This window comes from Micromesistius poutassou, assembly GCF_964030765.1.
Source record: "Micromesistius poutassou genome assembly, contig: SCAFFOLD_5290, whole genome shotgun sequence".
NCBI classification, from domain to species: domain Eukaryota; kingdom Metazoa; phylum Chordata; class Actinopteri; order Gadiformes; family Gadidae; genus Micromesistius; species Micromesistius poutassou.
The window spans coordinates 1-16,885 of NW_028179536.1; the positions used below are offsets into that span (position 1 = coordinate 1).

General features: G+C 47.3%; 2 protein-coding genes across 2 annotated transcripts; both read left to right on the forward strand.

Annotated features, from left to right (window-relative positions):
* Positions 1-550: 550 nt before the first annotated feature.
* Positions 551-7,310, forward strand: LOC311372751 (intestinal-type alkaline phosphatase-like; the record flags this gene model as incomplete). Its single annotated transcript, XM_084489700.1, has 10 exons — positions 551-667; positions 2,594-2,709; positions 3,221-3,395; positions 4,297-4,469; positions 4,692-4,817; positions 5,015-5,084; positions 5,317-5,455; positions 6,012-6,202; positions 6,305-6,421; positions 7,036-7,310. Coding segments are annotated over 10 exons (1,499 nt in total), but the record flags the coding sequence as incomplete, so codon positions are not given.
* An 859-nt stretch (positions 7,311-8,169) lies between these two features.
* On the forward strand, positions 8,170-15,654 carry LOC311372752 (uncharacterized protein; the record flags this gene model as incomplete). The annotated part of the gene is made up of 10 exons (XM_084489701.1): positions 8,170-8,234; positions 8,831-8,983; positions 9,112-9,217; positions 9,598-9,718; positions 9,980-12,522; positions 12,625-12,829; positions 13,220-13,400; positions 14,053-14,215; positions 14,493-14,625; positions 15,308-15,654. The coding sequence occupies 10 exons, from the start codon at positions 8,170-8,172 to the stop codon at positions 15,472-15,474; spliced, it is 3,837 nt and encodes a 1,278-aa protein (XP_084345827.1). The 3' UTR covers positions 15,475-15,654.
* Between the last annotated feature and the right edge of the window lie 1,231 nt (positions 15,655-16,885).

Consider the following 16,885-nt stretch of genomic DNA (forward strand, 5'->3'; position numbering starts at 1 on the left):
AAGCCCATTAATGTGTCTTATTGACAGGATTCAGGAAAAAAACTATTCAGATTTGTCTTTAAAATGTAAGGCCATTTAAAATATCCACATACTTAGGTTCAATAGTATGATAAATATTTGGATTAATGGAATACAAATTGTACATGATGATGAAATATCTGAGTGTTCGTTTCTATGGTAATCTTTTTGATTAGTTGTGTATATTATGATCACAACGCACTCCATTCAACAGTATTTATAGGAGATTATTGATTATCATACGATATATAAAATGATTATAAAATAACAGGTTCCATTGAACAATGAATGCTAAATATTTGCCTGAATTCATTAATTCTAGGTTAGTATCACTATCAGACAAGCAAAATATTAATTTTGAATCAAACACAAACAAAACAATCGTTCAAACTGAGAAGAACGTAGGAGAACCAAACGACAAAGACCACAGACAGACTGTCTGTGGTCTTTGTCGTTTGGTTCTCCTACGTTCTATCCACCAAACAGTGGATCGACTGAAAGGTGAATAAACTGTTCACCGCACTGTTCCCAGAGCAAGAGCTTCACCCGTCCTACTGGAACAAGATGGGCCGGGATGCTATAGAAGGGTCCCTCAGGATGACCCGCAATGTGGACAAGGCCAAGAACCTCATCCTCTTCCTGGGAGACGGTGAGTCGCCGGGACAGGGACGAGGAGGGTTGGGGGGACGGAAGAAAGGAAGAAACAAGCATTTTGAATGAAAACACACTGAACTACTGTAGGTAATGTCGATACATAACAGCACTGTGTGGAACGATTGGAGACGCTACATTTTGAACTGGTTTATTTGTGTGTGTGTGTGTGTGTGTGTGTGTGTGTGTGTGTGTGTGTGTGTGGTGTGTGTCCTGGTGCTAGGCTAGCGCAAGTCGAGGGGAACTGCTAGCCTGCCATTAAAAACTGTTTTAACCACTCCACAGTACACCCGAGGCAAACCAATTATAACGCCTGACTATCGATGTAAATGTCTGTGTTGTTAGAATAATGTTAGTAATAAAACTACCCTTGCATCACATTGCATTTAGTTTATAATCCCTGTAGTTGGAAGCAGGCTACGGCAGCGGCGGATTGATATTACGTAAGGGATAATCACCGAGAGGCAGGGAAATAAAGAGTTTGATATGCCCGGCTTACCGGTAACCTTCCACGAGCCGGGCATATCAAACTGTTTATTGCCCTGCCTTGAGGTGATTATCCCGTTTATTCTACTTCTTGCTTGCCAACATAATAAAACAATTCAAATACTTTAATAATTCTGCTTTTTCTTATTCGTATTGCATGCTTAATAAATGTATACTCTGTTTGAGTTCATCTCCCTCAAAAAGTAGTCCCCTTTAGAACTACGGTGAATAACGTTAGCAAATTTTTCGTAGGTGGGATCCGGAAGAATCATGAATATTAAGGTTACGGTTATGGTTATGGTGAGGGTTACGGTTAGGGTGAGGGTTACGGTTACGGTTACGGTTATGGTTAGGGTGAGGGTTAGGGTTAGGAGTCAGCGTGTGAGTTTGCCTGTCCAATCCTAGCGCTTGAGGCGGAACTTTTCCCGGATTCCGCCTACGAAAAACAACCGACCGGGGAACATAGGACCCGGGGAACATAGGTACGCTCCCCGTTAGCTCAGCTGTAGCTATTAGTTTCTATAGCAACCACACAAGGCTGCATCTGGTCACTAGTTTAATAACGTAGTTGCTACATTGTATCTCGCTTGCGAAACATGTATCGACTGACCCTCCGATAGATTTCCGACACATTTTAGAAACTTTTTTTATTTTTACAATGGACCTCATGTTTGACTTTTCTGTGATATAAAAAAAAAATACAAGTGGCGTATTGATCTATTATTTGATGACGCTGTGCTCAGTCAGTGGGCAACCTGCCGGGTTAATGCCCTCCTCCCAGCCAATCAGAATCAAGCATTCTTAAACAAAGTAGAATAACTGGAGTTATTACACCAGAGCAAAGTGAAATTCCGTCACTGCTTAGAAAGTAGTCCCTCAAAATGTAATGTGATCATTGCGATACAAGGATAGTTTTATTTCTAACATTATTCATTATTCATTATTCATTATTCATTATCAACACAGACACTTACATCGATAGTCGGGCGTTATAATTGGTTTGCCTCGGGTGTACTGTGGAGTGGGTAAAACTGTTTTTAATGGCAGGCTAGCAGTTCCCCTCGACTTGCACTAGCCTAGCACCAGCGATTTCTGCAACTAGAAGGAATGAATGAATGACTGAATGAAACATGTTGAAAACAGTCTCCAATGATAAATAACACACTGGCTCACTTGGAAATGAGGTCCAAAATTCCAAACTACCCCTTTAAATTGACGGCCATTGCTCTCACACACACATGCACACACACACACACACACACACACAGACACACACATTCACGTATGCCTCTTATACACACACTCCTCAGCCGTGCACGTCAGGTACACAGCCAGAGCAGTGATCACGTGCACTCTCACAAGACACAAGCCAAACAGCCTTGCACCTTACACTCTGTCTGTGACGTTGACAGTAAGAACTTACCGCTCCTCTCCACAGGCATGGGCGTAACCACGGTGACCGCTGCCCGGATACTCAAAGGCCAGTTGGCAGGGTTCAACGGGGAGGAGACGAGCCTGGCCATGGATACCTTCCCGTACCTGGCCTTGTCCAAGGTACGGAGCCCGTTGACCACAGCCTGTGTGTAACTTACCAACTGGGCAGTGTGTAACACATGGTCATTCTGTAGAATGAAGAACATTCAAAGTAAAGTCAAAGCTATATATATATATATACTTAAAATATAACTATTTAAAGTCACCACCAAAATGAGAATTCACTTTTTCACCTCACCAATTCCTATGAGTCACGTTTAACGTTTAGCAGACGATTTTATCCAAAGTAACGTACAAAGGTTCATACACATTCACACACAGACGCCAGAGTCATGCAAGGCGACAGCCAGCTCCTCAACACTCAACACCTCAACACTCTAGCTAAGCTAGGAGGAGCCGGGGATCGAACTAGCAACCTTCTGGTTACCAGTCGACCCGCTCTTCCTCCTTAGCTAAGCCGACCCAAATGCTGCAATGGAGTCAAAATGTTACATCTGGTATCATCAAAAGGCAGATACAGTTTCACCTGCTTCCAAACAATCCGATGACTCTGAACGATGTGTTTGTGCAGACGTACAACGTGAACCAGCAGATGCCGGACAGCGCGGGCACGGCCACGGCGTACCTGTGCGGCGTGAAGGCCAACTATGGCACACTGGGCGTCTCCGCTATGACCAAGCAAGGGAGTTGTAGCGGCAAGACTGACAATGACGTGGTCTCTGTGCTCCACAGAGCCAAGATGGCAGGTACAGGACTCAGGGGGTTTCAGTAGCTAGACGGTCTGTCCACCCATCCAGCTGTCTATCTATGCATATATCTGTTTGGCTGTCGATCCCCATCATCCATCCATCATCCATCCATCCATTGTATATCCATCCATCATCCATCAATCCATCCATCAATCCATCCATCGTATATCCATCCATCCATCATCCATCCATCCATCATATATCCAATCATCCATCCATCCACCCATCCATTCATCCATCCATCCATCCATCCATCCATCCATCCATCCGTCCATTGTTCGAGCCAATCATTCTGTCTGTCTGTCCAATCCATCCATCTCTCTGTGAATCTATATTAATGCGCGGAACGGGCCAAATTTTTCTGTCCGAGCCCGGCCCGCGTCGGGCCGGGCTCGACGCGGAACCTGACCCGAGCCTGACCCGAGCCCGACACAGTTAAAGTCAATTTTTTCTCATACTAATGACACATTTACGTTTGTATGTATGAAAACACGCCTTTATTAAACAACTGCAAGGCGTTTGGATGTCAACAGATGAGCGCAACAAGCGCGCTTTAACAGCGAGCACAAGAGTGCTCGCTGCTCGCTGCAAGAGTGTCCCCAGCAAAGTAAAATTAACGCTAACAGAAAAGGCAATGCCCACGCCAACTCCAACTCCTTATCACGCAGGTGTGACCGAGCACGACCCGAACCCGAGCATCATTTCTAAATATTTGTCCGAACCTGACCCGGCCCGTCGGGTCCCGTCGGGTCCCGTTGGGCTCAGGTCGGGTTTCCATGCTCTAATCTATATACCTCTCTGTCTATCAGTTATTTACAACAACAACAACAACAACAACAACAACCTCAGCTTGTTGTCCGGTGATGCTGTTTAGCCTGAGCGGACCGTGTGTTTGCAGGGAAATCCGTGGGCATCGTCACCACCACCCGCGTGCAGCACGCCTCCCCCGGGGCGAACTACGCCCACACATCCGACCGCGGCTGGTACAGCGACAGCAAGCTCTCCGCCGAGGCCGTTCAAAAAGGCTGCCGGGACATCGCCTGGCAACTGATCAAGAACACTGAGATAAATGTAAAAGGCAATTAACACTACTGACACAGTACATCATATTACATATGAGTGTTTGTTTAGATGCCAAACTATTTTGAAGTTGAGTATATATAATACATTATACAGCATGCATCACACACAATCTGTCTTGTAAGCAGGTGCACACTTTGAGGCACAAAAATAGTTGAAAGTACATCTACCTCTATACATATACTATTGGCCATCTGGTGTTCCATTAACCAGGTCATTCTCGGAGGAGGGCGTCAGTACATGTTCAACACGACCACAGCCGACCCAGAGTACCCAAAGTATAATGGAGAACGAAAAGATGGGAAGAATCTAGTCAACGAGTGGCTTCAAGGAAAAAATGTAACTCCTCTTTTTCATAATGATAAGGCTCTAAAACTGACTAATTTGTATGCCTAAGTAGTGCTGTGTTCGATTCCATTACAAACATAACAATAGTTGGCCCGTATTGGTCCAATATTTGGTTTGCTTTAAAGTTATAAACATATCTACAGCCAGTCAGTCTCTTTTTGAACCCTAATCTCCTTGTTTTTGTGCAGAATGCCAAATATGTGTGGAACAAGGAGCAATTGGATGCAGTCGATGCTTCAAAAACAAACTTTCTAATGGGTGGGAGACTTTTTCCTCATTAGAATCGCAATTAATTTAAAAAGATTGCTGAGACATAAAATAATAGAATGTTAGTGTATTCCCGTTGTGATAACATTCTACCATCTTGTCATTGTTTGGATTGTATGGCTGTACAGATACTGTTTCAGATTTGATGCGGACTCACATGCTTACACATGCAACAGCATGTTATAACATACATATAATCTATATCATGTTCTGGTTGACTTAGGTCTGTTTGAGCCCAAAGACTGCCAGTTTGAGTATGAACGGAACATGACCACTGACCCCTCCCTCACGCAAATGATGGAGAAAGCCATCAAGATCCTCGAGAGGAACCCTCTGGGATTCTACCTGTTTGTGGAAGATAAGTACTCTCTCTGGCCCCCATATAAGTCTTGAATCGGTTAAAATAATAGTACGGATCATATCAAATGTTTAACAATCCCAAACTCCTCTTGGGGAAATACAGGCTGAGGAATTTTAGGCCATATTGATATATTCATTCCCAGAATTATGGATCTCGATCGTTTCCTTGTTGTCTCTTAGATGAGATATATTAGGCGTAGCGGTGGTAACTTAAATACTGTGAGCCTCATAGCATAATTGCCTTAGTCATATTTTAAGGGTTATCTTGTATTTAGCGTAAAAAATGCAAGTGTTAGTCAATTAGATGCTTAGGCAGATAGTGATTATGGAATGTCAAAAGCACTCTGATTGGCTTAGGATAGCCAATGAGGCACAGTGAATCAGCAGCATTAGGAGAGTAGAGTTAGGTTAGCACAATTTAGCCAATACATGACTTAGACTTAGGTTCTCCGCCTCACTTCATGCAAGTCGCCTCGGATAAAAGCTTCTGCTTCATCATCCAGAACCATTATTGCTCATGGTATTTCATAAAGTAGTTTCCTCCTCTGGGTCTCCAAGGGGGAGAATCGACCACGGCCACCACTCCGGTAAGGCCAAGCAGGCCCTCACTGAGGCGGTGGAGTTTGACCGGGCCATCGACAGGGCTGCCCAGATGACCAGCGAAAAGGACACCCTCTCCGTGGTCACGGCCGATCACTCCCATGTCTTTGCATTCGGGGGACATTCTCATAGGGGGAACTCTGTTTTCGGTAGGAAGATTGAAGCGTATCGAATCGTTTTGTGTCCAAAATGTTGACTGAACGATGGAGTATCGTTTGAGTGAAAGCTGCCTTTCTCTAAAATGATTGAAGGTCTGTCCCGGGAGTTCGGTTCCGACAATAAGCGCATGACCACCGCTGTCTACGGGAACGGACCGGGCTACCAGATAGTAAACGGCCTCCGGCCAGATGTCAACGAGACCGTTGCAGGTATGTGTCTCACGGTCAGCATTCAGAAACGCTACGATGTGTAGCAGTGGCACCATCTTGTGGTTTAACACAGCAACTACAGTAACATGTTTTTCCATCTGCCATCCATGCTGCCTGATCCACCTTACAGAAAGTAGGCCTATTGTAATCTGTCATTTGTTCAGTCTTTTACTGAATAAATTATTATTTCCTAGTCTTGTAAAGCAATTTGTACCCTGCCCTCGAAAGGTGCTATCATCAATATTCTTCTTATTATATTATATTATTATATATAATATCAAACATATTTAACTATACTGGCACAGGGCCACTTTATGATGTATACTGTTCATACAGTTTTTCCTGTTTGTTCTGTTTGTCCTTACTTTATCATCTATTTTAGTTTTCCTTAGCATTAATTCAGCACTACTTTGTATTTGTTATTGTATTGTATTATATCTTGTATCTCTTCTTTCACTGCTGCTGTGCTGTAACACAAGAATCCCCCCAGGGGGATGAATAAAGTGTCCTCTTATCTTATCTTACATCAAATAAAAATCCAACCCCATTTGTGCAATTTAGTTTGTTGCTCAGCATATAAAATCAAATAAATCCCATTTTCTCCTCCTCCCCAGCTGCACCAGAGTACAGCCAGCAGGCCGCCGTCCCGAAGGGCTCAGAGACGCACGGCATCGAGGACGTGCCCATCTTCGCCAAGGGCCCCATGGCGCACCTGTTCCACGGGGTGCAGGAGCAGAGCTACATCGCCCACGTCATGGCCTACGCCGCCTGCCTGCCGCCCTATGACAGCTGCTCCCAGAAGGACAACAGCTCTCTGGGCCTCCACCCCAGCTCCGTGCTGGTCCTCTTGAGCCTGCTCCTTGCCCTCGTCTCCTGCCGATCGGGCTAGTTAGACAGGCGCATGCGCGGCCTCTACTTGGTCCGTTTTGTGAATATATAGCTTTTTTAATTCTGTGATTATCCGGCGCTATGTTGAACACTGTTGGGATCTGCGCAATGTGTTTTTTCGATGAGTCTGTGGTTATTCACTTTTTTTTGTTTCTTTGTTGTATATTTTTGCTTCAAACTTTGTCATACATAATGACATGATTGCTAGATCCCTAGGAGAGGGAGAGAGAGAGAGAGAGAGAGAGAGAGAGAGAGAGAGAGAGAGAGAGAGAGGATGCTGACTCATCCTAAAGCATTTAGCTACGATAATACTCGCATGTCAAACATATTGGACATCAATATATATGAACTTTTCAATTGTATTTAACTGCAAGCATGCCTGGACCTACATGATGATGCGACTCCTCCAATAAACCACATCTACATTTGACTGACAGAAAGCATCTAACTTTTGTTAAAACGTGTTAAACTTAAAACACATGTGTCAGATTGGTCTGAATGAAGATTTGCCTTAAAATTTGGCTCAGGCGGAAGTCCCACCTCTAAATGCGGCTGATTGGCGAATCGGTCACATTTAGAGGCGGGACTTCCACCTGCTGGACCAATGGGGAGCCCGGAAGGACGGGGCCGAGGGCTTGGAGGGAAGTTTAATCACAAGGCGAGCTCTAGCAACAAAAGATCATGGGGCTAATAATAATCATTAAATAGCATCATTGGACACATGCTATCGTTGTCCTTCAATTATCTACGAGAAACGCGTTTATCTACATAGATCGTGCATCATGTTAGCCTTCTCCCCAGTCTTGGGGTGAAGATAATGTTGAGATCTGGGACTACGTAGATGACGTGCGACGATAACAATGGATCAAAACAAGAAGAGGCTGGGGAGCCAACTGTGTAAGGCTGTGAAGGATGAGGACCCAAGGTGAAGTATTATGTTGCCTTACTGTTCATCCCCCGACATGTGCTCTCTGTAGGCCTACTCGGTGTTTTTTATTGTTATTGTAAAGACAAGTATACATCCTTGTAACATGGTCTCCACCAAGCCTGAAACGAAGATCCTTTTCCCTGAGTTTAAACCGTGAAAGAATGGAGAGCCATTCATTCATTAATTCAACATCCTGATAACATGGTCTCCACCAGAGCTGAAACCAAGAGCTATTTACTTCAAACATGTTTAATTGTCAGCCATGGTCATTCAATGGTTTTGATCATTGGAATAGTTTCCTCACTCACTCCTCCACGAAGTGACCTCCATATGGATAAGTAAGCCTTATGTCACTGTTTAATGGAGATCATCTCACAATATTGTTCCCCTAAGGATCAAAATGCTTTTTGGTTTTACAAAAATGAAGTTGTTGTGACAAAATGCAGATCCCCATTAGACTACAAGACTAAGTCATGAATATTGTTCACTCTGAAGCACCTGTTTGAAATGGGACAATTCGGATACAGCAGCAGTCACTATTGCAAAACAGACCGGCCCTTTTTTTTGAACGCCCCTCTCTGTTTGGCCGGCAGGTCTGTGGAGACACTCCTCTCGCAGGGTGCCAGGGCCGACGTGGTGGGCACCAAGGGCGTGGCCGCGGTGCACCTGGCCGTGGGGAAGGAGACGGAGAAGAGCATCCGCTGCCTGAAGCTGCTGCTCCAGCACGGAGCGGACCCCAACGTCAGGTGGGCTTTGGGTTTCATTGTGTTTCATTGTTACCTCGCAGTGTCGTTGTTAATTTGAATGAGACATGATGTGGTGTGGTGGGAGCTGACGGTTTTGTGTTTTTTTTTGTGTGGTGTTGTTGCTCCAGGTCTTCAGAGGGTCTCACACCCCTCCATGTGGCTGCACTGTGGGGGTGTTACCAAAACGTCAAGCTGCTGTTGGCCAATGGGGGGAACCCCAATGTTACCGACCAGGTCAGGAAGGGGTTTGTGTAGCTGCATGTGAAATACTTAAAATATGGCTAGTCTATTCTACTTATTGCTCAGAAAAAAAATAAGAATTAGCATATTTGATATTACTGTGATTTATCTGTGTTGGGGATGTAGATTACCTGCTAGTAATGACTGCGGCAGACAAAATCACCAGCTTGCTAGTATTGTCACTTACTCTCAGTGGAAGAAGACATCCGCACAGGGAGGATGTTTTGAGCCACAGACTGTATTATGCTGTACATGCTCGATCACAACCTGTGTAATTTCTGGGAATGGAACCAACCTTACCGGCGCCTAAATTAATCAACCCACACAGATATTGATTTTCTGCTTACATCTGTTGTTTATTCCACCGGGGGCAGGAGGGGAACACCCCAGGGCAGTTTGCAGAGCAACAGGACAACCGCAAGTGTGCCCAGCTCCTCCAGAGCCACCAGACCCAGTCTGCGGACCGGGAAGAGGACCTGCCTCGCTTCCAATACTGTAAGGAGCTGGATCATGAGCTGGGTCTTAAATTAATTATTTTAGTACAAAATGTTTTGACTTTATTCAAACTGATGTGAGATTATGAAATTAATTGTTATTGGTTTTGACTGGTGGTAATTTTTCATCATGGTAGAAATTAGCAGTCTGACTTTTTTAATGGAAATACTAAAACCATTTAGTATTAGGATAGCCCCTAGCATGTACATTGTTGTTTTAAAATATCTAAATCTTATCCATACTTAATTTCCGTTGGCCCAGCTATATACTCGGACCAGACGGACGTGTCTAGCTACCCAGACTCGGACACCAGCATCAGCTCCCGGTCGTCCATGATCAGTGACTTCGGCGACGACCCACTGAGCAGCACGAGACACTCTGCCCTGTTCGACCGCCGCGTGTCCAACCGCCCGGCTCCCTGGTGGAGACGGGGGCCCTCAAACGGGCACGGGGACGCGAACCCCGCCGGCGGCGGGGGTCCGGGCCGAGACTGGAACCAAAACAAAGACTGGGCGTGCGGGGACGGACCCTCGTTTCTGTCCAGCACCCGCGTGTCCACGGTGGGCTGTGCCTCCGCCAGGCCGGTTCTCCACGGGGACGTTTCCTTAGGGGATGTCACGTGGGCGCCGAACCCTTTTGAGGGCCCCTCGCTTCTGTCCAGCACACGCATGTCCATGGCAGGACCCGATCCTCCCGGTCATAATGTTGAGGCTCCGGTCCAAAGGGGGAGCTCACACCCTCCAGGTCTTGAGGGCAGACTTTCGGCCGTCAACAGAGACGCTCCAACGGTCGCTGTGGCCGGCCCCTCCGGGCGAGCTAGCCGCAAGAGCGTTAGCTTCCGCGAGGGGGTGGAATATTTCCCCGTTTTCAGCCCGGACTCCCCCGACCCCCCTGTCGACACCGTGCCCTTTGACTCATCCCAGGACTTCTTGAACTCTGAGCGCCTGGTGACCGTGTTGCACCGGCAGGGCATCGACGTGACCTCGCCCGACCACGTGCACGTGTTTGACTGGGACTGCAGCGAACACACAGAGGTTGACATGGAGAAAACGGTGATTAGTAACTTCCACTTGGAAGGGGGCGAGGAGACGGACGACGACGAGGAGAGGGAGGAGGAGGAGGAGGAGGAGGAGGAGGAGGAGGAGGAGGTCGGACGTCAGACCCGGGCGCCAGAACAGCGCCCCGGCGGTGTCGCAGGCGGAGACAGCAGCAGCGGGAGTGGGAGTCACTACAGCAGCTGTGACAGCGACCCTTACACAACCGCCCATTACACCACAGCCCACGGAGGCCTCGTACCGTCCAGCCGTTCCGCTTCCTCTGAGGAGGAAGCGAGGGAGGGAGGGCCACAACCTGGAGAACAACCTCCAACAGATCAAGCTGTGAGACGTCCAGATGTTCAAATCCTAGCCCAACAAAGTGAACAGGAGGCGAACTCCAGGCCGGATAGACTGGAGGACGTACCGGCCCAGGTGGGCAAACCCACCCTGTCTGACCAATCGCCTGCTGAGCCTGACATTTCAGAAAAGGCGGTCAACACTGCAAAAGAGGACGACGATGCCGCTGATGCTGCTGGGGTTGACGCTACCGCCCAACACCGCCACAGTCCCGTCGCCCAACTGGCTGGGGGTCCGCCGGCAGACCTCGACCTCCCCTTCACCCCGAGCCCGTTCGTGACGGGCCGGACCCGGTCCAGGCTGAGCCGCTGCTCCATGAGAAGCAGCGGCAGCAGCCGCACGCTGGAGAGCCTGTTCTCCGACGTGTCCCTCTTCGAGCAGACGCTGCCCACGCCGGTCAGGACCGCCCGCAAGGCGCCGCGCTCTCAGGGCAGCGACGACGTGTTCTACAGCAGCCAGCACGCGCGCGGCCACGGCGGCAGGGATCTCTCAGGGAGCTCCTTGACCTCTGACCTCCAGGAGTCGCAGTCCAGCTCGGGCGTCGGCGTCAGCGACAGCCAGGCCGACACCTTCATCCTCCCCCGGGGCGGGGCGGAAGCCGGCCCGCCGCCGCCGTCGCAGAGTTTGCCCGACACCCTCATTCTGGAGAGGAGGCCGGACCCGCCGACCGTTCCTCCCTGTGAGGATTACCTTAAGTTCTACGCGCCCAAGGTGGCGTGTCATGACATCAGAGAGGAGGAGGAGGAGGAGGAGGAGTTTCTGACCGACGACCGGACGAGCTCAGACGTGGCGAAGCCCCAGGACAAACCGAGAGAAGCAGCGGCGGCTGCAGCAGGAACAGAGCAACAGGAAGGCCCGAGGAACAAAGAGCAGTCCTGGATCACGGAGGGCAGCGACACCGACGCCGAACCCGGTGGCTCCTCCTCCTCCTCCTCCTCGTCAGGGTCGTCGTCCACCAGCTCGTGCTACTTCTCCCCGAGGAGGGCCAGGGAGGGCTCCTCCGACACCCCCTGCACCCCGGGCACCACGGGGTGCACCCCGAGGTTCAGCATGAGCCGGCTGTCGCTGGGCCTCGGCCGATCCCAGAGCCACCTCGCCCCCCACCACCACCACCACCACCACCACAACAACGACCCCCAGTCCTACACCCCCGGCGGGCGGCCCGCGGCCCTGCCCTCGGAGGAGCCCGTGGAGTACCTCTACACGGACACGGAGCAGGGCCACGAGCTCATCGAGACGCACATCCCCCCCAGGGCCAACGCCTCCCTGTGCGGCAGCAGCCCAAGCAGCAGCAGCAACAGAAGCCTCTGCAGCGGGGGCGAGGAGACGGTGCTGTACGACTGGCGGTCCCTGAGGGCCGACGTGATGGGGGCCAAGGGGGGCAAGGAGAACCAGGCGCCAAGGAGGAGGGTGGAGGAGGAGGCGGCGGCGGCGGTGCTGCCGCAGAAGAAGAAGATGACGGAGGAGGAGAGGAGGAAGAAGAGAGAGGAGGAGGTGAAGGGTGGTAGCGTGTTGCCGGACACCCTGGGGATAACGGACAAGGAGTTGAGGCGCAGGCTGCTGGAGCTGGGGGAGAGCCCGGGGCCCATAAGCACGCGGACCCGGCCCGTGTACATGCGGCGGCTGTGTCGCCTCGTCCTGGAGTTGAACTCGCAGCCTCCTCCTCCTCCTCCGCAGCAGCAGCAGCAGCACAAGCAGCCGGACCAGACGCACACAGGTAAATGATTCAAGTTTATATTTTTATTTTCATATGGATCAAGCTAAGAGAGTGCATTTGTTCAATTTCCAAGCAAATGTTTTTTGTGTGAACTTTGTTTTTAAATGTGATATACAAATCGTCTTATTATTATAGTCAGTTCGTTTAGGTTACATTTAACAATTATCAAATAGTAAAAGAATGTTGAATAAAGGCTAAGTAAATTAGACCAGTCACAGTGCATTCTTTTATTTTTCTTTGTAACTGGAATATAATGTTTATGCGTCAACGTCTAGTGTGTTAAGCACGACGTCCAAATGTTAAGCCCATTGAGTCTGTAATGCATCAAGGCTATACAAATACAATACATTACACTAATGAGGAATATCCCTGCTCTTTGGCTCTGTCTAGGTTCTGGCTCAGACTCTGGCTACAGTGTGGAGCTCAGCAGGGCCCTGAGGACCTTTGACCTCCCCGACTGCCACGCGGCCGAGATGGAGCTCTGCCAGCAGTTTGACCAGCCCGACCAGAACAAGAAGTGGAGGGAGGGGGTCATCAAGTCCAGCTTCAACTACCTGCTGCTGGACCCCAGGTCAGACACCCGCTTGTCCCTCTGTTGGTCTCCGTTTGGAGAGACAATAGGTTTTCTCTTCAATTCTGTATTTTGAGTAATATTGTTGAGTTCATTTTCGAGTTCCAAGGGGCGTTATCAACGGTCTTGGTTGATCTTGGTTGTTTATGAAGATCCTCAACAGCGCTGCCATAGGGTTCCTCTGTTTAGTCATGCTATTAAACCTGCCCAATATTAGATAAACACTTGTGATTGGCCTGACACAGGCTGTGTAAATACAACAGTGACCTGATTTATGTATTTAATGAGTAAAATAGTTTATAGCAAGTCATCTTATGAATAAATTCAAATAGAATGAGGTATAATGTAGAAGAAATGAGGGATGACTCGTAAGGGGGTTTGACTCCCAGCAAAAAGCTACGAAAATGTATTTGTGTTGGAACTTCAATTTCAACTCAAGTCTTAGGCATCCTTAAGAAACATTTGTAACATAAAAGCTGCTGAACATTTCTAGCTATTTGTAGCTGTCTAACATTTGAGGAGATCAAGAATGGATCGATGACTGTAAAACCCACAAACCAAAAGTGTCCAGCTCTCTTTATGTGTGACACAATGGAGCGTGGTCACCCCCGCGTTCTCCAAATGAATGCCAATGTTCCGGGCGTCCTCCCAGGGTGACCAAGAACCTCCCGTACCGCAGCCGCAGCATGTCGCCCCAGGAGTGCTTCCACACCTTCGTGCACGCCGTCTTCTACGTGGGGAAGGGCAAGCGCTCACGACCCTACAGCCACCTGTACGAGGCCCTGGAGTACTTCAAGGGGGACAAGACCTCCAAGGTACCACCCTTCCATATCAACTCCAATACGGTTGTTTACTCCATAGTGGGTTAGTGGGTTTTATAGGTCTAAAATACGGTCTAAAAAATAAACAATGTGCAAAATTATCATTGCATACTAATATTAATGTAATACAACTTTTAAATAAATCCTAATAATGTGCATAATGTACAAAAAAAAAATATATATATATATAATGTACTAAATGATAATTTGCATACTAATAATTATGAAATAATACTCTTGTGTTAAACAAAGTTGCGGCCCTCTCCTTCAGAAACTGTGCTCCAAGGTGCAGCACATCCTGCAGGTGTGGAGAGAGGGCCAGGGGGTCGTCTCCCTGCACTGCTTCCAGAACGTCATCCCCGTGGAGGCCTTCACCCGCGAGGCCTGCATGGTGGACGCCATCGGTCAGTGTCCAGCGCCTGGACTGGGATGCTTTATGAAGCCGGGGCATTTCGTTATATTCTATCCATCCATTTAGGAGGTTGCTTGTATCCAAAGCCACCTCACGTTGAAGGGAGATGCATGTCGTCTAAGGGGGCGTTTGGTGTCCGCCATTTTGTCCCGTGGTGGTTCTTGGGGATCGAACCCAGTACCTTTTTGGCTGGGGGTCAAACCACCCTAGCCATACCACGGGGCGGCATGTGGCTCAGGAGGTAGAGCGGATTGGCTGGTAACCAGAAGGTTGCTGGTCCGATCCCCGGCTCCTCCTAGTGTGAGAGTCAGAGTGAATGTGTGCATGAATGGGTGAATGTTAGGCAATTTTGTTAAGTGCTTTCAGTGGCCACTGGTTAGAAAAACACTGCAGAAATGAAGTCCATTTACCATTTACCACTACTGCCACAATACTATATAGCACCTGTTATCACCTGTAACAAGTAACAAGTTAAAGAGATGCTTCCTATCAACGCTAGCTCATCCAGATTCCAAAGTAGTGATATCATAATAACAAAAATATAGAGCATCATTTGAGTGTGTCATGTATTATTTTAACCATTTCTGTACCAATTATGAATGCGTTGCCGGTTGTACCTAGCTGACCCACTATAGCTAACTACCTAAACAAAGTCTCCTCCAATAACCTTGCAGGGCTGAAGATGCTGACCAATCAGAAGCGAGGGGACTACTATGGCGTGGTCTCCACGTGGCAGGCCAGAAAGAGGCGGGAGCTTGGAGTGCACCTGCTCTACCGGGCCATGCAGATCTTCCTGGCAGAGGGGGAGAGGCAGCTGCGGCCTGCAGACATCAGACAGTAGCGCCCCCTGTTGTATGGAGTCTGTATGGACGGTGAATGACTTCAGCTTTCTGATTCAGGTTTAAAAGAAGACTTTGTTTTTGTCTGCTTACAGGGAAATGTTGTAAATATTTTATATAAGGCAAGCTTTCTACTGAATTCATGTTTCCTTCATGTTTGATTTATCGTTGTGGTAGAACTCAGTCTGCTGTCCTTTTATTAAGGCCACACATTTCATGAAATGCATTTAACACTCCTACTGCTTCTTTTACTCCTAAAACGACCCCCAAGACCAGAATGTATCAAGTACTACTTAATCTAAGCCTTTCCATACCAACCCAGCAAAGACTTTGGTCAAGAAAGGAGATTTTTTTCATCTCCTCAGATTTTTATCATTTGGATCTTCAAACCGATCGACTTCTTTTGCAAATGTTAAAACGCCCAGTCATGATATGAAACAAACTGAATAAGACAGATCAATCAATGTTCGAGTCGTACCATAAGACCGCACTGCTAATGGCCGGTTCCACTAGATCCATTATTGTAATATCCATACAGGGTGGCCACATGCTACTTTATAATACTCTGATGCCTAATGTCTCGGAAAATGACTTTCTAAACAGAGTGTGACTGCGTGAGGGTCTGCCCTGCTGAAAACCCAAAGCCATTTGTTTTTTATCATCTTGTAGCAGGACTTAGGAAACAGTGTTTGCATGATTGTAGCCGTGGATGGTTGGTTATTGAATGGCATTGTGATTCAGTATCTGACAGTGCTGGATGCATTGTTCCATTCTAATAGATTTAGATGGGGAACATGCAGAGGCTAAATTGATGTTGATGTGAATATACATTCTTCTCTTGTACATACAGTTTCCAAACCCGCAGTTTGAAACGTGTTAGTTTTGTAATGAATTATCTAGAATTGTTGTTATTGGATAATGTCCTTGTCCTTTGTATATGAATCAATGCTTTTCATTACACAGCTATGATGTCTTTTAAATGTAGGCCTTTTTGTTATATTTCATGAGTGGAGATTTTGTTCCATAATTTGTAGGTTATGTTTTATTGACACTGCATAATGTTTGGACGGGTGCCATGGTTGTTTTAGTTATACTATCAATGTTTCTTGTAAATGTTTACTAAAATATCCCCTTACCTCTTGAACTCAGGTTTATGATTTAGGGAGTATGACTATCACTGGAATTGATAATCTGTGCTTTTTGCACATGAGGTGGATCAATAGTAATATTGTGTATCATTGTATATTGATTTGCATGGTCGAATTTGTATGCTTATTTGTAATATTTGTTGTATTGTTTAGTAAAACAAAAGATGTACAGCTCTGGTTAATTTCTGCTTAAATGAACAGCTTTACATTGGATTGATGTGCAGCTATGAAAATCTGAAAAAATATCAAGACCAGTGTATGATTT